The following is a 26,453-nucleotide window of genomic DNA, read 5'->3' as shown; positions in this document are numbered from 1 at the left end:
TGAACAAGGATAACATATTTACAAAAAAAAATAATGAAAGACAGCAAGCCAGTATGAAATTCTGAGTCCTACCGAACAAAATATCAACAGAAATATTAGAACTGTTGCAAAAGTCTTGGAAATCTGTTGCACCCGGATTCATTGTATTTAGATGACATAAGTGCTTCATAAATAGAAAAACCAACACAGAATATGACTCTATTCCAGGACATCAACAACTGATATGACTATTAATATAGATCTGTTATTGTCCTTGAAGACAGACAAATTAGTCAGAGAAAACTTGCAAAGACCTTGGGTATTAGTTATGGGGGGGCACAAATAATTTTGAAAGCACATACAGGAGAGATGTGTTTGTTCGTGTTCAGTCCTGTCCTCTTACTCCTGAACAAAGGCAGGTTAATTGACAACTGTGATTGCCTCAAGAACATCTTGCCAATGTCAAAAAAAAAATTATTAAGCAGAATAATCAGTGGAGATAAGTTCTGCACCAATATGATTCATTGTGAACTTTATTGCTTTACACAAAACAACAAAGTTCACATTGGAAGCACAGCACATCACTTCTGAAGAAGACACAGATCCTATTGTCTGCTGGCAAATGTTGGCCATTGCCTTTTTCAATACAAAATGCATTATTTACTGTCATACTGTGGAAAAATGTAATGTCTGAACAATATTACAGTAAGTCCTAAAGAAACTGAATCAAAAAGCAGACCGGTAAATATTTGATTTGAAAATGTCTGTATGGTTACTGCACCATGACAATGCCTCAAATGTGCACACAGTCTCAAACAATGAGGAAAGAAACACTAAATCAGTTAAGTGTCAAAACAGTCTCCTGCCCTCCATATAGACTTATCATGCTCCTTGTCACTTAAGTTCAAGGAGGAATTAAAAGATTGCCATTTTCCATCAGACAGTGAGTTAATGAATGTCATTCAGGGCTTAAATCTCTCTCTCTCTCTCTCTAAAAATGGCTTCATAGAAGTATATAACAATCCATCTGGAGAGTTGAGATAAGCAGAATGAATCATATATAATCCCTGAATATCTTCACTTAAAAAATTTTCTTTTTTTTTTTTGTTTCTCACATACAAATCACATTCTCATTATTCAAGCTAGGCATAATTAGTTGGGATATTAAGAATAAGTATTAAAAATAAAAAGTCTACAAATAATGACAGAGTTCAATTACTTATTGTTCAACTGCACCTCTAACAAATTTTACAAGATATCAAAATATCTTTAAAATTAATGTTCTGATTCATAACAAAAAATATAGATTTACAGCAATTAAAACCATGTTAATATAATACTACTATAACAAAGAATAAAGTGGAATAATGATGGACCTGCTAACACTGGCAAGCAAAGCTGCTTTATTCAAATGCTGCATAATAGATTAGAGAACTAGGCTGAAATGCAAGTAGAAATAATCAGATATATTGTGGGATAGGAAATATGATACCATTTGACAGTGATAAAACCAACCAAAAAAGAAATAACTGCAAAACAAAAAAAGGAATGCAAGACCATAAAGATGAACAAGACACAAATGTCAGTGCCTACTACAATAAATCAAAGTTGTGTGCAAAAACTGATAGCTGTAAATATTAATAAGATTGTTGTAAAATGCTATGCTATGTATCACAATCATGAAATAAAGTAGACGACAACACCAAAAAGCTAAGAATGAAATAAAATAATTTTTTTTTGAAGGCTAGAGCAAGAAAGAATACAATTTAGATTTTAAATTGTTTAAATCAGCGGTTATTAAATTTTTGCTGAGGCCCTCAGAATCTTTTTCACAGCCCCTGGAGATTCTGGGGATCACAGCAAACATTGATAAACGTGAGTAAATTAAATATTTATTATAGAACTATTGAAATTATTATACACTACCACCTTTCATTCTATGTTTGTTTAGTTTTCTGCAGTAAACAATGTCAAAAAGCATCATTAGAAGAACACAATTTCAATAATCATTCGTATAATTAACTAAGGTAAAAAATTCGTATAATTAACTAAGGCAATGGCTTCCATTGGGTGAAAAGAGCAGTGGGCAAAAACTGTACTGTAATATGAATAATATGAGAAACTACCTCCAAAATCAGTGCTCGCTAAGATTGCTTAGGACTGCAGAATATCAAATATTTAATAATGCATTGTCATATGGGAATAAATTCTAAAAATATTGAAAAATAATGCATTTTAAAATGATGAAAAATTTGCAAATATAACAACAAAAAGTGATTATTTTTAAATTTGAAATGATATTAAAAAATTACCTAATTGGATTTTAGTAATTATCTCATTAATTTCCAGCAGTTTTATCCTGCTTATAGTTAATGCAGTCACAGCTGATTAAACTGCATCATAAAATTAAAAATTTTAAAATAAATAGTTGACGAATTTAATAAATCGATTAATTTAATTATCAATTTTTCTTTTTTCTTAATTTTACTAGCTTTTCTTCCCATCTACACATGTTGTTAATTTTGTTCTGCATTCCACAGCAGGCTGGTTGGGGTGATATCAGTGCCAAAAGTCTCAATGTAATAAAGACAGGAGTTCCAAGTATTAGGCTAGCCATTAATTACACAAGTATTTCATTCAGTTCACTTAAAACTACTGTGCCACATTGTAGGCCTACACCCAAACATAACCTCTCTCCTACTGTAGATCTGAGCATTTTAAATTTGAGTATATTATTATTTATTAAGTAATTTGAATTCAGAAATGTGGGCAAAATGGTTAACTGGTTTTAAGGAACATGTGGCAGCAGACATTTCTAAAATTACATCAGATGCCCCAAGAAAAAATAGGAAGTATAATGATTTGTTTTTGAAATATGGGTTTACATGTAATAGTAAATCATGATGACCAAACAACAGTGTGCTTAATATGTAACCAATCTTTGGCAGCCGAAAGCATGCCTACAAAATTGAAAAGATGTTTAAATAATAATCATTCTAGCTTCTCAAACAAGCCTATAGAGTTTTTTCAAAGAATACAAAGTCTTCAAAACAACAAACAAACAAAATTTTTTGAAAAATTTGCAACTGTAATGAAAAATATCTAATAGCATCATATCTATGACAGCTAAAAGCAAGAAACCATATAAAATTGGCAAAGAGCTGGTTTTACCAATCACAGTTAAAATAACAGAAACTGCTCGGAAAGAAGCGTGCAGATGAGCTATGGAAAATTCCTCTCATCAAATGATACGGTTCAAAAAAAGTATTTCAAAAATTATCAATGACCTGTTTCAGCAACTTATTGGGAGAATTAAAAATAGTTCGAAGTTTTAGATTCAGCTGGACGAATCGACAGACATTACTAACTCAGCTCAATTGTTAGTATACGTGAGATATTGTTATGACAACAATATGCATGGACTTACTATTTTGTCAGCCAATGGATGGACATACAACTGGCAAAGATATTTTTTTAAGGAAGGTCTAGAATGAAGTAATTGTGTTGTTGTGTGTGTAAAGTGCTGCAGCAATGACGGGAAAGAATGTAGGCTTTCTAGCCAAAGTTAAATCTGTCACTAATGGACATATTACCTTTACGCATTGTCTCATTCATCGGGAACCATTAGTGGCTAAGAAAATTTCTCCAGATCTAAACACAGTTTTACAAGATGCAGTAAAGATTATCAACTTCATCAAAAGTTGTGCACTTAATAGTCACCTCTTTGCAAATCTATGCAAAGATTTTGGCTCTATGAAAAACTTATATTGCATACAGAAGTTAGGTGGCTGTCAAGGGGAAGAAGAGCTTTGAGATTACTTATTGAGTTGAGGTAATGCTATTTCTGTCTGAAAAAAAAAAAAAAAAAAAAAAAAACAGATTTATTGGATCTTTTTCACAAAAATGCTTGGCTCTACAAAATATCTTATATGTCAGATATATTTTAAAGGTCAACGAACTGAATGTCTCTACATGGAGAGAACACATCTTTATTTTGTGCCATAAAATCCAAGCGTTTATGAAAAAGATAAACATATGGAAGGCTAAGGTAGAAAATAACACTTGAAATGTTTTCATATACAAATGATTTCATTACTGAAAATAATTTGAGCAACAATATGATCAAGATTATAACTGATCATTTGGTTTGCCTGGAAGAAAAGTTCAGGAGATATTTTCAACCAGATTTTAACACTGACTATTTTAAGTGGGTGAAGAACCCCTTCAGTGTACAAATAGAAGAGGTACAACATCTCTCATTGAATGTTCAGGAAGAATTTGCAGAGCTTTCGAGCAATTCAAATCTTAAACTCGAATTTTCAAAGAAAACCTTGAATATCTTTTGGCTTAGCGTTAAGGTTGAATACCTAGTACTCTCTGAATTAGCACTGTCTGTTCTACCATTTGCAACCACATATTTGTGTGAGTCAGCATTTTCAACAGTAGTTGTAATAAAAACGAAATACCAACTAAACATGGAAATTGCCATGAGACGTGTGCTATCCAATATTAAGCCAAGACGATTTATTGTGTCAAAATAAGCAAGCTGATCCATCTCATTAAATTTTTTTGCTTATTATTATCTGCATATGTAAAGTTTGTAAACCATAAAAATTTAATTATATAATATTAAATATAACTGTATGTATACATTTTTTGTAATAAATATGTTCATTATTTATATTTCTCATTTTATTTAAAACTGCTCAAAAACTGATACTAGACTCTACTGTTAGGTTTTTTATACTCTGGTCACTCGAGCATAAAAAACTTAACTTAACCAGTACTGCCAGGGGTTGCTAATAATTGTCTTATGAAAAGGCGTTGCATATATAAATAAAAAAAAAAAAAAGTTTAAGAACCTGTGGTTTAAATTGTATTCTTTGCATTCCCGAATGATTCCAACTTCCCAAAAATGTAAAATATCACAAAATCCACAGATTTAGATTTATTACAGTGGTCATTTTATGCCTTGGTTACCAATGATCTGGCATTTTATGTTAGTTTAGGACAGCCTGATAATCTAGTCATTTCTATGTATTTTTGAAAACTTCAATTTTATTTTTATTATTTTTGGTTCTAAATAAATGTGCTCATCTTAATGAGATTCTCTAACAGACATTTATTTGGGAGGGGGAGTATTGATGATACAAATAAATTTTCACTAGTAAACTACTGCAGTTTTTGCTGAAGAGATCCAAAAATTGATTTATCCTTTTGGCCCTTTTGCCTTATTTGCAATTTGACAGTTGGATTTTGAACATGAGGTGTTTTAGAAGAGGTAATGGCTTCTTTTGCAACTGGTATATTTTCTACAGTAATGTGCACACTGCATCCATCTTGGATAAGTTGATTTTCAAAAGCTGCTGCAATTTGATTTACTACCCTTCTTTCCACCTATTAAAAGAATGCAATACTCTTTTTAAAGTGTCATCAGATTATATTCACAAATACAATCTAGTATTTATAATTTATAAGTGTCTTTAGAGAACAACGTATCATCACACAATAAGAAACAGCAGAAAATATGGAATTCCTAAATGTAAAAACACTTTTTACATAAAGCAATAATTTTTGAATCATTTTTAATGTTTTCACAGAGTAATTGCAGGCAAGAACCTGTCAGGCCACCCAACATCAAGTTCAAAGTTACTTGCTTTTCTTCTCTCACTAGTTACGAGGACTGCTCAGTAAAGAATAATCATAATTTTTGATGAACAACTGTACTGCCTGCTATTTCTAGCTGAACTGCAGAATTGAATTTAAGACCAAACCAAACTACATCAAATAGCAACTGTGTAGTTGACTTGGCAGTCAGTCAAATTTATGCCTGTTCATTTTTGCTGTTTGGAAATCTGTCATCACCAACACAAAAAAAAATTTGTAGATTCTGTAGGAAAGATTATGGTCATCTCTTTTTTTTTTTGACATTCAAGAAATGGTTTGCTAGCATGTTGTTCCACATCATACAACTGTTACAGGACCTTACTACAGAACTGTACTGCACACTTTGTGGGATCATGTTCATTGCAAACACACCTACAACTGCATGTGGGTGGATGGATGCTGCATCACAACAATACAGACCTCACACACATTGCCCATACTATCATTGAGTACTTAGCCAGCATTAATGTCAAATATGTTGCTCATCTGCCCTACAGCCCTGACCTTGCACCTCGTGATTTTTATTATTATTATTATTTTTTTTTCATTTCCAAAGTTAAAAGGAGCTGCAAGGAAAACATTTCCAGTCATCAGAAGTTGTAAAGACTTGGAGGCAATTCTCAAACACGTCAAAAATTGACTCCTTACAATGTTTTTGAAGAATGGCAGAAATGTTGGCATACGTGCATTTCATCAAAATTGGGACTACTTTGTAAAGGACCATCAAAATATGGATGATTAAAAAGGTACGTTGTGGGAAAAAAATTATGATCATTCTTTATTAAACAGTCCTTGTATATATATAAACATCTACAGTCTCACATGAGTTACTTTTGCCTAAAGATGAGAACAATGTGATATTCAATCAAGGTATCTACTGCTATGCAGGAAACAATATGGGATGTGGGTTTCAAATGTGACACACTTCACAGTGTGTCACATTTGAAAATAGAAATCAATAATAGTATCTCATATGTATATATATATTGAGGTAAACTCCTCTTATTATTTTACTCATATGTATATATAATTTTTTTTTTAATTATTTGTACACATAAGCAGAAATAAGTATAGATGTTTAAAATTTTGTGTGCATAAGGGTTTTTAAACTGGAAAAATGGAAGATTCTAATAGATTCATGTTTATATATATCATATCTAAAAAGTTTTTTTTTTTAATTTTCAGCAGAATTATTATTTTTTGTTCTTTTTAAAAATAAAAGGTTTAATAAACAGCATTTTTTAAATATTTAAATCCATAAAGAAAGGATGAAATATTGGTATTGTCAAATCAAAACTCAAAAAAACTAAAGACTTTTTCCACAGATTTAAAAGAAAGTTAATCATCTGTCAGGAAAGAAAGTTAATCATCTGCACTATGTTTGCCATTCTGACTTGTACTGAAACACCCAACACTCATCTCCAGTGACAATACAGCCAAGGAATTTAAGATTGTCTTGACAAGTTAAATGAAATCTTTACATGATGATGCTCTTTGCTGCTTCTGCTCATATGTGAAACACAATTTGACAAATCATCTCCTTATTCATAATCAAACTCATCAACCATCATTCTGAGGATCAAATGACGAGCTCTTTCCACAATTTCCAGAACTTTTGCAATTCATTTGGAGAGGCACAGATGCCCATATCTTGGGTCATTGCAAACATCCTCATGTCTTCTTTGAATCACTTTATGCCATTCAAACACACTGGTACAACTTTAATGTTTCATCACAATAAACAGCTTTTAACATTTCATATGTTTCTGTTGATTTTCCCAGTTTAAAGCAAAATTTGATATTTGTCCATTGTGAAATCATGGCACAGAACATTAACACTACTAATGAAACTGGTTGTTAAAACCTGTCAGCCCACTAGACAATCTGTACCTCCATCTGTTGGAGGAAATTTGAATTACAACATACCATTTCCATTTACAGTCAGATCTCTATATAAAAAAAATCGATTGCTCCCTTTAAAAAATTTGTTATAAAGAAATGTGACCTTTTCAAGAATGAAAAATATTGTAAATTCAGAAATATAGTAAAAGATGGGAAAGAAGTGGGAATGAATAAATTTTCTAACATTTTAGAACAATTTAATAATACATACATATTAATAAATGACTACTTACATGATGCCCACAATTTATTAGTATACCTTTAAGAATTTGGTTATTTTTTGTACACTGGATTCTACTGTACACAGTTCATAAAAATGTTCCCATTTGTTTAAACTTTAAACACTCAGATATATTTTCTGTTACATTTTCTTCTCACTGAAGGCCTCAATGCAAAGTTTCAAATGCTACCAACATTTGTTTGGAAGGTTTAATTTTGCCCTCATTTTCATCCAACTCATTGATATTGTCACTAGTTCTTTAAATACACTCCAAAATGTTGGCGTCACTTGGATATTCAGCTATTATGACATCATTATCAACTCCTAAAAATTCGTGAAGAACAATTTCTCCACTGATCAAACCGCGCTTGGAACTCTTCCCAAGATTGCTCAATGTCTTCTAGTAGTTCATCCCACTCATCTCTGTTAATTAGCATTTTAGTAAAACCTGTTTTTGCGAAACATCACATCTTGCCTCCACACTTTCGCCAACTCTGATATGCACATTCACAAATCTATAATAGAATCTATAGGTTGGTTGGTTTCTATTCTCAGTATGTGCCTTCGGTAGTGCATTTTCAAATTCTTGATAATGCCTTGGTCCATTGGCTGCAGTTAAGACAAATTATTCAGAAGGAAGAAAACAAGCTTCACACTTGTAAGTTTTGAAATTACTGAGTGAAGGTGGGCAGGGCAGTTATTGACAACGCGATTTTTCTGTTTCCTTTCATCATCTTTCTATCGAAATTTAAAATCCACTGCTCAAAAATTTCTCTTGTCATTCAAGGTTTTTTGTTGTAGTTGTAGACCAACTCTAAAGATTTCCTTTGAAACATCAGGATTATTTACTTTTGCCTATTACCAAAAGCTTCAGTTTTTCATTACCAGCCATATTTGCAACCAAGAGTGTAATTCTCTCCTTACTGTTTTTACCACCTAAACATTTACCACTTTTAAAAGTCAGTGTCTTGTTTGGAAAACATTTAAAAAATAGCCGTTTCATCAATGTTGAATGTCTTAGTCCTCCATAATTTTTTTCAAAACTGTTTCCAATGGGTACAGTCTTCTTTGATTTCAACTCTACTTTCATCAGAAATAACTTTTTTTCAAGTAAGCCATGACGCTCTTTAAATTTGTCCAACCAACCAGAACTGGCTTGGAATGTTTTGTGTCCCAGAAAAGATGCCTGGCTTGGAATGTTTTGTGTCCCAGAAAAGATGCGTACTCCATAGCCTTCTCTTTTATTAATAGCCCTGATATTGGCATGTTTTGGTCTCGAATCAACTTCATCCACTTAAAAACTGCTTCATCTACACCTCCCCAAAGGCATAATTTCGCACGCTTCCAACTGCGTCCCGTTTCCTCAAACAGTTTGAGAATCGAAACAGGGTTTTTCAGAATGGTTGATACATTACTGGTAGGGAAATCAAATTTAAATCAATTTCTTTTTTTTTTTTTTTTAATGCCATGAACTACTCTATTAAGCACTTCCACTTTTTCACACTACACTCAAGGATTTCTTCTTAGACACTGTAAGGTTACTTGCACAGCAGTTAAAACAAATCTGAAATTAGGGACCACTTGTAGTTACCACATAAACAGAGACAGGTGAATTTAGTGAAAGTGTGGATAACTCATTTCTTCGAAAGATGAATTTCCGAGATAAAGGAAAATAGCTCTCTCCTAATTCTCTAATAGGATGCTTACGGTAGAAAATAGGTTGACCAGAGCCAATGCCCGAGTCGGGGATTATGTCTTAATCTTTGCCAATGGCTGTGGACAGCTGACTAGCAGGACTTCTTGGAATAGTAGTATATAAGTTGTATAGATTTTACTTCGTTTTAGCCACTGCTGACCCACTGCTAGGCAAAGACCTCTCTCAAACTTCCATATTTTTCTATCCCACGCCGTGGTTGCAGGGTTTTACAGGCACCATTAAATTTTAAAATGTTTTAGCTCTTAATTCGTGCTTTCTACACCATCAGCTTTATTACTTAAAGGCCAGAGGTGCGAACAATGCATACCCGGGTCTCTCAAAATCAGTTCATTATATGGAAATTTTTTCTTCGTTACAGGGAAACTATTTTCAATGTAATGACCAAGGGGAAATCAAAAAAGTTCGCTATATGGAAGTTTGTTAAAGAGAGGTCCGACTGTATTTTCAAACTTATCAAACATGACCGCAACAGCACCAGTCTGGCAACTTTATTGCCACACTTCATATACACTGATCATTATTGAAACTGACCAACCCAAAGGAGTGAATGCTTTGAACTCAAAACAAGTGAAATGACAGGAATCAATGTAGAAAAGAAATTAACTTTTTTTTTTTTTCAATTCAAGCAGTATTTTCTTAAGAAAATGCAGTGCACATCAAAATGAAATAGAGACCCCCATGAACAGAAATACAAACAGCCAAACAATGTGGCAGAGAATACCTCAAATGCCTTTTCATAATCCACAAATGCCAGGCATAATGGTGTTTTATATTCATTTGCTTTCTCCATTAGCTGTGATATTACGTGAAGGTGATCCATAGTTGAGAATCCTGTCCTAAAGCCAGCTTGCTCTTTCGGTTGATTCTCATCAAGTATTCTTTCTAATCTGTTAGTAATGACCCTTGTGAGCAACTTGTAGATGTGGGATAACAAGCTAATTGGTCTATAATTTCCAAGTTCTGATTATCTCCTTTCTTATGCAGCAAAACTAAGATTGCATTGTTCCACTGCTTAGGCATCACACCTTTTCCAATGCACTTTGTGAAGAGCCTTGCCAGTTTTTATGTTATGTCTCTTCCTCCCAATTTTAACAACTCTACAGTAACTGCATCTTCCCCAGGGGCTTTCTGATTCTTCATTTTCTTCAATGCATATTCTACCACATCAGGAAGAATATCGGGTATGTCGTATGTGTTGCTAATTTTCAATCCATCTTCCCCACTGCTGGCATCATTCCTTCGCTCCTTGTATAATTCTCTATAGTAGTATTCTGCTACTTAAATTATGCCTTCTCTGCTGTTTATAAGTACACCATCACTATTCTTCAGTTTCAGTATCATTTGTCTTTCTGTGTTACTGCTCATGGCTGCTGATTTAAGTCCTTTGTTTTCCCTTAATGCTTGTTCTACTTTTCTTGTGTTAAATCTTCTTATGTCCTCTCTGAGTCTCTTTCTAATGGCGTTGTATAACTCAGTATACTCAATTTTCTCCTTGTCAGTGTTTATCTTGCTCTTCATTTTTTGCCTTCAGTTCATCATAACAAGTGTTTCTTGACTAATTTTTTCTTCCTTGGATTTCTTTTTCCCTATAGGTTTCTTGGGCTTTATCACTTTCAGAAAGTTGTAATATTCTTCGTCGATATCTTAGTCCTGAGCAGTCTGCAGAAGCTCAAACTTGTTCTTGAGTTCCAGTACATACTGCTTTTTCTCCTCTTCTGTTAACTGAAAGGCCTTTGTATTATTTACTCAAGTCAGTTTTATTCCTTTCCTTTCCTACATCTATATCAAGTGTACATCTTACCATTCTGTGATCACTTCCAACATTTACCTTATTCAGGATGGTAACATCATTCGCAATATATCTTCTGTTAGTGAGGATGAAGTCGATTTCATTAGTTGTTAATCCATTTGGACTCTTCCATGTCCACTTTCTGTTCACCCTTTTCTTGAAAAAAGTGTTCATTACTGACAATCCTTGAGATTCTGCAAATTCCACAAGTCTTTTGCCTCTTTAATTTCTTTCACCAATTCCAAAATTTCTTATGGTTCCCCTTTCTGCACTGTTTTGTCTTTTTCCAACCTTAGCATTGAAGTCCCCCATAATAATAGTGTAGTGGGTTTTCTGCTCATCTAGAAGACTCTCAATTTCGGTGTATATTTCTTCAACCTCTTCATCATCATGGCTCGATGTTGGTGCATAAATCATTATAACCTTTAGCTTGTACCTCTTACAAATCTTGAGTATTAGTCTTGACACCCTTGGTGATGTACTTTTGAATTCCAAAATGTTGTTTTTTAAATCTTTATGGAACAGAAACGCAACTCCACCTTCACTCCTTTCACTGTTTCCATTGGTGTACAGCAGATTTCCACTTGATAAACTTATGATTCATTTCTTCTTCTTGTTTCAGCCAAACCGATTATATTCCAATTCACATTTTCTAATTCCTTTTCCAGCTCTAATATCCTGTCTTCACCGATCAGTGATCTTATGTTGTAACAGGCCAAGTTCAGTTTCCATGCATGACAGCCTGGTCGTACCCAGAAATTCTTAGCACCTTTTGCTTCCACTCTGATCCTCTCGCTGCCGTAAGAGGGGGAGTGAAGGCCATTTGTTTTGTCGTGCTGTCATATGCTGGAGGGTTTGGTCTTTTCCTCTTCACGCTGACTAGGCGTCTTGAAAAGAACTACTCTAAATGTTCATTGCCACCTAAGTGACGTAACAGAGCTTACCATCGAGAAGGTGTGCATAAGTGGATTTTAGGGAGGCAGGCCAACCGGACTTTTCCTAAATCTTCTGTAATAGAAAGATATTGGATCCATTAGTGTTTTAGACTGAGTGTCTGGTAGCACACAGGATACCTGTTCCCCTCTACAACTATCTTTCCTCAATTTTAAACTGTGCCTCCTCAGGTTCTTAGTCTAAGGAAGACGAAGAATCCCATCAGCATTCAGCTTGTTCAACCCATTCAAGGCCTTATACACCTCAATCAGATCACCTCGCAGGTGCCTACTCTCCAGGCGCTGCAATTTGTAGAACTTAAGCCTTTCTTGGTAAGAGCACCCCTTTGTTCCCCTTCTTTGTACTCATTCTAGCATCTCTACATCCTTCCTAAAATGAGGACTCCAGACCTGCACACAGTACTCTAGGTGTGGCCTGACCATTGTCTTGTATAATGGGATTATCACCTCCCTGTCCCTACTAGCAAAATTGCTATATATCATTGACAGGACTCCATGACCTGCCCTGGCACCCATCTGCACTGCTCAGCAAACTTCATATTTGGCTGCACAATTATCCCCAGCTCTTTTTCACTTTCCACTTCCCCGAGTGTAGTACCACCCAGTTGGTACGTTTCTCTTCGGTTATTGCTACCCATATGCAGTACTTTTCATTTGTCTATGTTAAACTCCAGTTGCTACTTCTCAGCCCATTTTCCCAACTTATCTAGATCCAGTTGGAGTAGCATGCTGTCGTTAACAACCCTGCCAACCTTTGTATCATCTGCAAACTTGGACATTAAACCTGATATACCTTCATCATTATCACTGATAAATATGCAAAACAACAATCGGCCCAACGCCGAACCAGGGTAACTCCACTAATAACATTTGTCCGTGAAGAGCAGTGGTCATTGATTACTACTCTCTGTTGTCTCCCACTCAACCATCCCTTTATCCATTGTAGCAGCTTACCCTTGATGCCATACCTCTCCAATTTGTACTGCAGTCTTCCATATGCAACAGTATCAAAAGCTTTCCTGAAATCCAAGTATATGATATCAAAATTATTTTTGGCATTCAGTTTCTTTGTGACCATAGTAACCAATTGTTATTGATTACTACTCTCTGTTGTCATTGATTACTACTCTCTGTTGTCATTGATTACTACTCTCTGTTGTCTCCCACTCAACCATCCCTTTATCCATTGTAGCAGCTTACCCTTGATGCCATACCTCTCCAATTTGTACAGCAGTCTTCCAAATGCAACAGTATCAAAAGCTTTCCTGAAATCCAAGTATATGATATCAAAATTATTTTTGGCATTCAGTTTCTTTGTGACCATAGTAACCAATCAAATTGGTGAGACAAGATCTCCCTTTGACAAACCCATGCTGTGTCTTAACTATTACTGCAGCCTTGTCTAGATGATCCTGCAATGCTTCTTTAACCAGTGATTCCATTATTTTCCCCGGAACACAAGTTAAACTAACAGGTCTGTAGTTACTTGTGTCAGTAAGGATGTCCCTTACTTGAGTTTGCTGCCTAATCCATGTTTCTCTTCTTATCTAACTGTCTGATTCCCAATATAATTTGTTCCATTCTTCGCTGTGTAGTTCTCAGCTTCTCTTTCATTCTTTTGGTGAATGCCCAAGTTTCGCTTCCATAAGTCACGGTGGGGAGTATACATTGAGGAGTATACAAAATTAAGTCCCTGAATTGGTGATACATTTGCACACCTCCAGTCCATGGGGACCTCCCCTGAGTCCAAGGAAGCTCTCATAATTATGGCTAAGGGTTTGCTTACTTTCTTTGCTGCCTCCTTTAATATAACTGGATAGATCCCGTTCACCCCAGGTGCCTTCCTTAGGTTTAACTTCAACAATTTCTCCTCCACTTTGCTCTCAGTTATTACAAAATCACTTAGCTCCCTGTTAGCATTTGATAAACTTCTGGCACTCCCCTCATTGAATAACTCCTCATGTGTCAATGTAGATTCAAAATACTCATTCAGTTTATCAGCTACCTGAGCATGATCTTAAATAGTCAACCTATCTATGTTAAGTGGTCCAATCTGATTCATCCCTTTCTTGCTGTTTTTCTTTGCATCCTTTGCCAAAGATTTCTCATAATGTGCCTTTGCCTACCTAACCTCCTTTGTGACTTGATTACAGTCTAGTTTATACCTGCTACAGGCTTCTGTGTCGACTGATACTTTATATGCATCCCATACATTCTTCTTCTCTGCCACTAGCCTCATTAATTCATCTGACATCCATTTAGGCCTAAACGTTTAACAGTATTTCTTAGTAGGAATGAAAAGCCTAGTAGCCTCCAAAATTAAGTCCCTGAAGGCTTCCCATTTAGAATTCACTGTTGGTAACATCACCAGTTGATCCCACTGTACAGAATTTAAAAACTGTCTGAGACCTCTGTAGTCACCTTTATGAAAGCAAAAGCCCTTCCCTTTAGCCTTGATGGTAGTTACATCTTTAAATAATTCACACATAAATACATTGTGATACCAGAGTCGCCCTTTATCTGCAGATTCTTAATGCATGAAGAATCACTACTGATAATCAGATCAAGAGTATTACTCCCTCTGGTTGCCTCTTGAACATGTTGCTATAGAAAACAGTCATCCAATAAATCCACAAAAGTCTTGCTAATGTGCAGGTGACCAACCGACAAGTTCCAGTTAATATCTGGAAAGTTAAAATCTCCCATTATAAAGACATTCTGATTTACTGGCCCACACACTGTTTCTCTGCACAACTGCTCATTATACTCATCAGATTCATTAGACCTATAACACACACTACTCTCATTTTTCTTTTATTATTGAACTTTATTATTCAGCGTCAATTGGATGCACTTCCTTAGATTTTATGTGCTTCTTAACTAACAGCATAACTCGTCCTCCTCCCTTCCTATCCTGTCTATCCTTCCTATACATATTTTACTCCTCTAATTCCAACTCTGCACTGCCTATATCTGTGTGACACATCGTCTCTGATATCCCAACAATATCTGCCTTTGATGTCCTGACTAGCAATTCACGCTCATCAAATTTATTAACTATACTCCTAGCATTGGTGTACATGCAAGTATACATGCAACTGTTCCTGCTCCTAGCCATCCTAACACAGCCCATGTATCTACTTGTTCCACTATGTAATTCCAGCAGTCCCGCAAATCTCCATTACCCTGCTTTCCACTCTGCTGCCCATTCTAATAGAAGCAGTGCAAGAATCACTTTTGCCTCTGCCTGTGGCCACTGTTAACCTTTTAGGTTAACAGTGGCCGCAGGCAGAGGCAAGCTAGCAGTTTTCCGACCCACCTAACACTGCCTCGATAGCATTAGCAAATATTCTTGCACCCTTTCTATTTAAGTGTATCCCATCCCTGTAGAAACAGTCTCTCCTGTCAACAAGTGCAGGCCAGGCTGAAAAAAAAATTCTACCCCTTGTGCCTTGCACAATCTCTCCAGGGCGGAATTGATTGACAAGGCTCTCATCATATACTCCCTCCTGTCATGTCTGGGCTGAATTGCAGACAATTTCACATTCAACTCTAACTCGCGACTTTTTTTCAACATTGTCCTGTACTTCTTGAGCAAATCTGCAGATCTTCCCATTGTCTCCAGAAGTGCATATGGTTGTCACTTGATGCCAAACAGAAATAATTCATTATGCTATTCTTTTCCCCAAGCAAACTCTCCCTGCACCACTACAAATTCTAAAGACGATGGGATAATGCCAGAGGCAGATAAGGGAATGGATGGCAAGAGTGTAGCTCACTTGTCATGGTCATGATACAAGCGCAGACAGGGATTTTAAGAAGTTGGAAATCTGGTATATTGTGATATATCTGTTTTCCATCAATATTCAGCAGATCTGCTAATCCTTCCATTCTGACTCTACCAGACCCCTAGCAACATGTCTGAGTACCTTCCTGTACCCATTATTGCCAACAGCATCCAACCATTCAGATATAGATATTGTGACCCACATGAATGAAAGTTTGCCATGATGACTATCCAGCTTCTGACAACCCAATGATTCAATCCTTTTGAAGTCCAGCAGCTGTAAATAACTTATGCATGTTAACGGTCACTGCACACACTCAAACAGTCATGGTCTCACCATTATGCTTGCTTGCTAATGCTTAGACACATATTTAAAGCACCTTCCTGTCAGGGTGGTAACAAACATGTTACTAGATGTTCTAGTGCACCAATCAGCTTGATATGCTAATTTTTCATGCCCATAAATGTCACAATTATGCATGCATATTATCAGGTACTCAGGAGGCCTCCATAGCCGAGTGGTCAAGAGCAGGAGTGTAGCAGAACCTGCTCTTTGAGTAGTAGCAATAGTAGTAGAAGTAATAGCGGCATGTGAGCTTATGCAGCATCAGTAAAAAAAAAATTTTTTTTTTACACAACCATTCCCTCTAAATGTTTGTCCAGTCCCTCCTTAAATTTATTTAACCTATCAACTTCCACAGCGACAGATGGAAGTTTGTTCCAGAAATTAACCACCCGCTGGCTAAAGGCAAACTTCCGCATATCTATTCTACATCTGTCTTTCCTCAATTTGAATTTATGCCCCCTTAGGTTCATAATCTGAACAAATGGAAGAATCTCATCAGAATTCAGCATGCTCAACCCATTCAAGGCCTTATACACCTCAATCAGATCACCGCGCAGGTGCCTAGTCTCCAGCCACTGCAATTTGCAGAACTTAAGCCTCTCCTGGTAAGAGGATCCCTTCATTCCTTTCACCAATCTTGTTGCCCTTCTATGTACACGCTCAAGCAAATCTACATCCTTCCTAAAATGAGGCCTCCAGACCTGTACGCAGTACTCAAGGCACAGCTTGACCATTGCCTTATACAGAGGGACAATCACCTCCTTTTCCCTGCTAGCAAAATTCCTATATATCATTGACAAAACCCCATGACCTGCCCTGGCAGCTTGTCTGCATTTCTTAGAAAACTTCATATCTGACTGCACAATTACTCCCAGGTCTTTTTCATTTTCTACCACCTTAAGTGTAGTACCACACAGTTAGTACGTTTTTCTGGGGTTATTTTACCCAAATGCAATACTTTGCATTTGTCAATGTTAAACTGCAGTTGCCACTTCTCAGACCATCTTCCCAAATTTTCTAGATCCTGTTGCAGTAGCACACTGCCACTACTGTGATTAACAACCCTGCCAACCTTTGTGTCATCTGCAAACTTCGACACTAATCCCAATATATCTTCATCAATATCATTGATAAATATACAAAACAACAGTGGACCCAATGCCGAACCCTGTGGGACTCCACTAATAACATTAGTGCAGCGCCCATTGATTACGACCATCTGTATTCTCCCATCCAACCATCCCTTTATCCATTGTAGCAACTTACCCTTAATACCATTCTGCTCCAATTTGTACAGTAGTCTTCCATGTGCAACAGTGTCAAAAGCTTTTCTGAAATCCAAGTATATGATATCAAAATTATTTTTTGCATTGAGTTCCTTTGTAACCACATCATAACATCCAATCAAATTTGTCAGACAAGACTTTCCCTTAACTAACCCATGCTGTGTCTGAATTATTACTGCAGTCTTGTCTAGATGATACTGCAATGCATGTTTAACCAGTGACTCCATTATTTTACCCGGAACAGAAGTTAAACTGGCTGGCCTGTAATTACTCATATCACCCTTCAATCCCCCTTCGTGAATTGGGATGGTGGCGATGAAGGTGAAAGCTACTGAAAGTTTCATACCTATTAAGAAATATTGTTCAAGGTTTAGGCTTAAATGGTTGTCAAATGAACTAATGAGACTCGTGGCAGAGAAGAAAAATGCATGGGATGCATATAAATTATCAGGTGACACAGAGGCCTATGGGAGATATAAGCTAGTCTGTAATCAAGTCACAAAGGAGGTTAGGCAGGTGAAGGCAGATTGCGAGAAATCTTTGGCAAAGGATGCTAAGAAAAACAGCAAGGATTTTTTTACTTATATAAACTCTAAAAGGAAGGGGATGAATCTGATTGGTCCACGTGTTGATGATCCCGCTCAGATAGCAAACAAACTGATGCATCTACATTCAAACATGAGGAGTTATTAAGGATTGAAAATGCCAGAAGATTATCAAATTGTAGCAGGGTGCTTAATGATTTTGTAATAACTGAGAGCAAAGTGGAGAAGAAATAGACGGGGATTCAAGCCCCTGACTGCTAAATATGGTCAATCTGCCAACCAGCACTAGACCATGTGGCAGATTATGGTCCATTTTTCTGCAGTGGATTAATAATGGATGATGCTTATCCTTATTATCAGGTATATCCATCCATCCATCCATCCATTCTTTCTAGGTAAATCTGGAAGTTAAGATGTCTGAGTTTTAACTGAAGTAAGCTTAATTTTTCTTGGCTATTTATGGCAAAGTTTTTAGCCAAATTATGAGAGCTTCATTGGACTCAGGGGAGGTATCCATGGACTGGATATGTGCAAATGTGACCCCAATCCATAAAGGAGGAAAAAAGGGAGACACAGGTAATTACAGACCTGTAGTTTAACTTCTGTTCGGGAGAAATTAATGGAGGCACTGGTTAAAGAAGCATTGCAGGATCATCTAGAAAAGACTTCAGTTATAGCACAGACACAGCATGGGTTTGTTAAGGGGAAGCCTTGTCTGACCAATTTGACTGGATACTATGATGTAGTCACAAAGGAACTGGATGCAAAGAATAATTTTGATATCATCTTAGAAAGGCATTCGATACCATTGCACATGGAAGACTGCTGCACAAATCAGAGCAGTGTGGCATTGGAGGCAAATTGCTGCTATGGATAAAGGGATGGTTGAGAGGGGGAAGACTGAGTGGTAATCAATGGACACTGCTCTTCATGGACTAATGTTGTTAGTGGAGTCCCCCAGGGTTCAGTGTTGTTCTCTGTATTCATTAATGATGGTATATCAGGCTTAATGTCCAAGTTTGCGATGATACAAAGGTTGGCAGGGTTGGTAATGACAATGACAGTACGATGCAACAGGATCTAGAAAAGTTGAGCAGATAGGCTGAGAGGTGGCAACTGAAGTTTAACATTGACAAAGGTAAAGTACTGCATATGGGAAGCAGTAATCCCAGCGTATCGTATCAAATGTGTGGTATTACACTGACAGTGGTAGAGAGTGAAAATGACCTGGGGGTAATTGTGCAGGCAGATATGAAGTTTTCTGAGCAGTGCAGATGATCTGCAAGAGTAGCTCATGGTGTCTTGTCAATGATATACAGGAATTTTTCTAGCAGGGATAGGGAGGTAATTATCCCCTTGTATAAGGCCACACCTTGAGTACTGTATACAGGTCTGGAGGCCTCATTTTAAGAAGGATGTAGAGTTGTTGGAACGAGTACAGAGAAGGGCAACAAGATTAGTGAATGGAACAAAGGGTTGCTCTTACGAAGAAAGGCTTAAGTTTTGCAAATTACAGTGTCTGGAGACTAGGCACCTGCGAGGTGATCTGATTGAGGTATATAAAGCTTTGAATGGTTTGAACATGCTCAATGCTGATGGGATTCTTCCTCTTGCTCAGAATAATTGCCTGAGAGGGCATAAATTCAAATTGAGGAAAGACAGTTGTAGGATAGATGTGCGGAAGTTTGCCTTTAGCCAGCGGGTGGTTGGGTTGATTGCTGAAACAAACTTCCATCTGTCATTGTAGAAGTTGATAGCTTAAACAGATTCAAGGCAGAACTAGACAAACATTTGGAGCAAGTGGATGGGTGAAATGAGAAGAGGGTGTGTGTTTGTGGTGATTTTTTTTTTTTTTTTTTGGCTGATGCTATATATGCTTGCTTTCTTGCATCATGTGCCCTTGTTAATGCTAAGTTAAGAACCACTCGAACAACATATGGCCTTCACAGAGGCCATGCACAAGTTTTGATAACATGTTACTTTTCCTAGAACTGAGCAAGATTTTATTTGGCTTGTTGTCAACTGAATAGTACAACGACATAATACTCACTGTTAAATGAGAGCTAGAACAACTCATTAGCTTACTGTGAGTTTAAACGTCAGTAATTTGTTTTCAGAAAATTTTTGATTAGTGAATCATTTATTGCTAGTAAAAGATATGTACAGCCAGGCCTCGCATAATGCGAGTTCGATTAACGCGTGTTTCAGTTACCGCTATTTTAAAAAATTATACCACTTTACACGATGCAAATTTCCAGTTAACACGATCTTTTTTTTTTATGCGATAGTTGAAAAAGATTTGAATCGTGCACTAAACTTACTGTGGGTTGGATGTGCAATAAACAAACGTTTGCCTGCTGCCCGCCTCGGTGTGTTCCATCCGCTAATAAAGTCAGTGCAGACTTGCATTTAAAAATTCTAATTTTTAAATGAGCCAAATGAAAATGTTACTGCGAAGGAGATAACGGTAAAAGAACTAGATGAAAAAAGATTTTTACAAATCTTTTTCTTTTACTTTGTATTGCAGAGAACCTCAAACAAAAAGTGTGAGGTTCTCTGCGATATTTATTTCGCCAGGACCCAGAGAAGATTGTTGGCTATCGGAAATTGACTGATCAAAAGAGAAAGTCAACACTGTTCAAATATTTCCCCAACAGTCATTTCTTCATTGTGTATTTTATGTCAGAGGTTCCCAAACTTTCTCAGTTCATGGTACCCTTAGCGTCTCAATAATTTTTTCACGGCGCACCTAGACCAAAAGAAATACCTAACAGTTCTGTTTAGTAGTTAGGTCCAAACAACTTAATAAGAAATGTTGAAACTGTGAACTACTTCAAGCTAGTAGTTCGCACGGTGTCCGACAGATGTCTAGTATCGCTGTGCTTCGAAAATTTAAAATATTCCGTGGCGCACAGTTTGGGAACCGCTGTTTTATACAATAAACATTTAATTCCATAATATAATTATTTTCATTAAATTTTACATTGTATACAATTAAAAAGTTATTTAAAAGGTATTTTTAAAATTCTTTATAGACATTCCAGAAGGTCAAGGACCAATTATAATTTTTTCTATTGATTATTATATTCGATTAACGCGTTTCCGTTTTGCGTGATGTGCTCGCAGGACGAATTAATCGCGTTAATCGAGGCCAGCCTGAACAATATATATATATATAGTATATAAGAGGTAGAATATTGAGCAATTTGACCATTGTGGCCACAAGGCCAGAGTTTAATTAGAAAGTATAAAAGACCCAGGATAGAAATACTTGTGAAAGAATCACAGAGGTTTTAAAAGGATGATTGAAACTTCTTTGGTTTTTGGAATTTATAACTTTTTTAAAAAATTTACTTAAAAATCAAACACTATTTTATTGGTGTTTGATTTTGTAAGTAAATTTTTGGTTTTGTGGTTATAATATCAGATATGTGGGACAGGTAAAACTATGGAAGTATCTAATCAGAGTTTAAACCCTTTCATTATCTAATATAGTTCTTTTGTTCTTTTTAAATTTCCTGTAGTTCCAAAACAATGATGCAGATTCTTGGAGTAGTAATTCAAATGCCTGTAAAAATATCTACTAAAAACTTACTTTTTTTTTTTTTTTTTTTTTTAATCATCTCAGTCAATTGTTGAATTTTAGCAATGAACTTATTTTACAAATATGTAATAACTGAAAATAATATATAAAAACATACTCTGGAAATATGTGATATTTAAAACATCCACACAGCTCTTATAGTAACAGTATATCAATTAAAAAATTTCTCTCAATACCTCATATTTAATTGATCGAGCACCATAATGTACATCATATCCATCTGCTAAGATCTCTAGAACTTTTTTGTCCCACGTTAGTTCAATGTTATGTTTTTCTTTTGCCTATTAAAAAAAAAAAAGTAGTGTAACTGTAAGAATACTTCAATAATAAAAATGAAATGAGATACAGGAACCACAAAATTAACTCTCTGAATCATAAAGGCATAGGTATATGATCTAACTTAAATGAGAGGTGAGTACAACAATTACCATATTTTCTGTGCTGTCCACCACATATTTTGGTCCAAAAGCATACTAGATGCATGCAATGTTCCTATCTCTAGATGTGGCTAGAGGACATATTATCAAAATGGGAATCTGAAAAAACTAGTTCTTTTAATGTGTAAATTCAGATCACATGTAATGGAGGCAACAAAAAGGATAATTGTTGAATTAAACACTGAGTTAGCTGTAATTCCAGGAGGCCTTAGCCATTGAGCATCTCAATTAACAAACCTGTTAGAAAGTATTTATGCATGAGAAGTGGATCAAATGGAGGCATCAAATCATGATTTGACACCAATGTGATGAATGAAACAGTCAACAATTTCAATGGTGTGTGTGAATGGGTGAAAAATTTGTAAAAATTAGTGAAACATCAGGAGACAATTGCCAAGTCTTTCAAGAAATATGTAATTGGCAGTGCCCTTGATAGCACTGAAGAGGGAGTCATTGAATAATGTGAAGGTTTAAATGATAACATCAGTAATGCTGAGTGAGACAGTAGTGACAATTGGTTTTTGATATTCTACAATGAGTAAAAGATTTCATTTGCAATGACACTTTGTTTATTAAGCATTCATGAATTTGTTTCAAATATATGTAATAAAATATTTGTTTCTCAAAAGTTGCCTTCCAAAATGTGGATGCATCCTATTATCCAGAAAATACTGTACTGCACAGGGGTACAGTATTCTCTAGGGTCCTTCATTTCTTTTTATAGGGCACAATGTCGGTAAAAATAGGACACACACTAATATCATTATAACCCTGAATATCTTTTTAGGAACCTTCCAAGGGAAGGCTCAGCAGCATTAAAATTGTTTAAAATCAGTGAATTTTTCAAAAAACTGATTTCAAATTCCTTGAGAGTAAATATCACACTGATGTATCAATTCATTTTTAGTTTTTGTAATTACACTTAGCTATAATTTACAGTATCCAACACCTGATGTCAGAAGCCATACATTCTTTCTCATTAATGGTATTGTTAATTATGCGTAGTGCCTTTCACAGAAAGTCCACTCATTGGTTCTGTAAGTTAAATCCCACTCCTTGGGAAGGAAGTTGCCAAACACACTTCTTTGATTATTGGTATGGTATTTTTTTTGTATTTTATCTTTTGTTTTGTGTCTGTATATAACTACCTGAGGTTGTATGGTAGTTGTTCTAAAGACTTCAGTAGATGAAAACATCTACTGAAGCCTTTAATCCAGGAGTGACCCCTGCTGAATGTGTGCTATGGCACACAAAGCTCTTGTTAGTGGCACACTTTCTGATGTGAAAAAACATAACAAAATTTATATATTTTTAAAAATATCAGAAATGAAGCTAAACATATGCAGTTTCAATTCCACTTTTATTGCCAGAAATTATGACCCAGGTTTCAACATGAGAACCTACCATCTTGCAACATTACTGTATTTACCATCTTGTAGCAAAAATTTGGAGCAGGTAAACAGGAGTGTTAGCAAGGTTCTTGTGACACTGATTTATATTTGCAGGTTATTGATTAATTTATTTATATATTTATTTGTTAACTATATTATTTTATAGATGTAGAATTGTTTTAATTTTTTTTATTACAAGCACCTCACAATAACATTCCTTTACATAGTTAAAAAAATTTGGTAGCAGCAGGTGCAGATTAGTGTGTATGGGGGAGGATAAATACCCCTCCCCAACTGATCTGCACCCTCACAGTTGGCATGTGACACATTTTCAGCATAACTGTGGCCATCCTAAAGGAAAAGGTTGGCTACTGTGGTTTTGGTCCATCTCAGCTTCTGTATGCGAATCTCTACTGACATTTGCATTGCAAACTATGGCAGGAAACTGCTTTTCTTTTTATGCTGTTATTTTACTTAATACAAGCTTTTCCAAACAATATTAATAAAGAAGCTTTCATATTCTAACTGGAAAAAAAAAACAAATTTCTTTGAAAAAAAATTTCTGTGTGGAATGGCAATTTAACCATTTAAAAATGGAGTATCATGTTTGCTAATGCAAGCACTTACATTAAGAAATAAAATATATAAATACCCAATTGCTTTGTGATTTAAGATATTTTCTTTTCACAATGCGTTACTTATATTAAAAAAAATGTTCTTGTTTATACACTGGCATGACCACCAAGTCAGTGGAATTTACAATAAATCCAATACAAACATTAATCATATTTAGCAATCCTCAGTCCACCCAAACAGCATGTGCTATTGCACTCTCACTCCTGACCACTTGGCTAACTAGGGAAAAAAAGATCTCTACTGATGCTTGCCTTGCAAGCTACTGAATTAGAGCTTTTTATAAAAGCTCTAATTTGGTAGCTCATAAGGCAGGTGAAATGGAGATGCATTAACACATTATTTATGCACAGGGCTTTAAATCTTATTGTGCAAAAATTTTCCTGCAACACCACTCACATTACAAATAAAATAAATGATTACTGTCATCATAAAAATGATACTTTAATTTTATATTGTTAATCAAGAAAAAATAATAAAATAAATAAACTTATTCATTCATATGCAGCCATGTCATAAAGTATAAAAATATAAAAATACAGGGGATCCTCGTTATCCGAGGATAACTGGTTCCAGAAAATTCCACATAAAACAGGGACCAAATTTTCGTAATGTTTATTATGTACTTGTACATAGTAAAAAATGGATGTTTGTTTGTTTGTTTATTTGGTTTTTAGGAGCATTAGCAACTAAGGCCATATTGCTCCGGGATGTGCAGTGGTCATTCCCTGACCTTTCCGCATCCTCCGTATTTGGTGGTGACGGGCTCGAACCCCGGTCTAATCAAGAAGCGTGTGCTACGCACTTCTGCTCCTTCCCACCTGGCTACGGAGGTGCCTAAAAAAAAAAAAAAACGGATGAAAGAACTGAAAAATTAGAAAATTATTTTATTAGACATTTTTTATTATATGTTTCACAATGTAAGGTTAAGTAAAATTTATTGAAGTTACACTATTTTTCAATTGTACAAATAAAGAATGAATCCAGAGTTGTTCGTGGTTTTTTTTTTTTTGCCGTATTTTTTCAGATAAAATTGTGTTATAGCATTTAGTTATGCCTTTAACTTCGCACTTAATTTTTGTTGCACGATCATGAAGAAGATTGTTCTTGCAAAAATATTCAAGTGCTTGGTCAATTTTTTTCAATGGAAAAAGCTTTAATTCTTTAATTTTCAAATCCGCATAACTGCAGGGACTCGGATACCGGGGCACCCCTGTAAATGTTTTACATATTTTACCTGAAGAGGTAAAATTGCATTCATCTATATTATGAATGGTTTTTAATTTTTTATGATTTTAACTGTTGTGAATATGAATATGATAACTCAGATTTAAGGTGAACATGGAATAAATAACAAGGACAAAAAATCAAAATATCAGTGAGATAATAGATATGTGATTGTGTTATAACTTTATAAATGCTGAAGTGCAAAAATCATCCCACATGATTTTTTTGAGCAGTTTTTTTGTTAACTAATCAAAACAAATTCAGTAAGAAACACTCAAAAATTCCTTCAAAAACTACTCCTATGCACCCACTCATATTGTGAAAAAAAAAATGCTTGCCAGCAGACCTGTTATATTAATAAAACCATTTAATGTGCAGCAACAAACAATTAATTATATAAAAAAAAAAGGAATAAAGAGGCTATTTCATTTCAGCAGAAAATGTCTAGAAGAGAAGAAAGAACAAGCAATATGTTATCATGGTGAAAGTTATTTAAAAATGTGATGTCGTGCAAGTAACCAAAACTAAATTTTTAATTAAATTTCTATAGGTGTTTCCAGAAAATATCCTTTCTTTTTTATCAGATAATGGATGCATAAGAGTTATGTATAAGGTACACAATACATGCCCTGAAACACATAAATGTAACGATAAAAATCAATAAAATTAAATTTTATTGATTTCTACTGATTATAGAAAATTAAATATGGTAGTAATTAGCTGATGTCACATTTAATTGTGCTACTGTAGTTCTGCTTACAATTAAGAATTAATTATTTTACAACAGAATTATCCATAGAATTATATTTATGGATATCCAACACAAGGATATCCATAAATATACTTGGTCACAGGAGACAAGACAAATTAGATCAGTTATAGATTACATTATATAAAAACATTCAGGGACATATGTCAGAGTTTATAGAGGAGCCGAATGTGGATCTGACCATTTTCTTGTTAAAACAAC

General features: G+C 35.3%; 1 protein-coding gene across 1 annotated transcript in view; it reads right to left on the bottom strand.

The window, feature by feature from the left end:
* Positions 1-5,114: 5,114 nt before the first annotated feature.
* The window catches only part of LOC150079796 (mitochondrial disaggregase-like), a 164,219-nt gene continuing 142,880 nt past the window's right edge, over positions 5,115-26,453 (bottom strand). The window contains exons 15-16 of the mRNA XM_090383236.1: positions 21,972-22,076; positions 5,115-5,376 (exon numbers count right to left, since the gene is read on the bottom strand). Coding sequence (XP_090239362.1) covers positions 5,152-5,376; positions 21,972-22,076 — 330 coding nt within the window. The 3' untranslated portion in view covers positions 5,115-5,151. The remainder of the gene's footprint in view (positions 5,377-21,971; positions 22,077-26,453) is intronic.

This window comes from Mastigoproctus giganteus, chromosome 10 (assembly GCF_048544385.1).
Source record: "Mastigoproctus giganteus isolate SK-2022 chromosome 10, ASM4854438v1, whole genome shotgun sequence".
NCBI classification, from domain to species: Eukaryota; Metazoa; Arthropoda; class Arachnida; order Uropygi; family Thelyphonidae; genus Mastigoproctus; species Mastigoproctus giganteus.
Note: the sequence above shows the minus strand (reverse complement) of the source record. Positions and strands in the feature narration are given on the sequence as shown.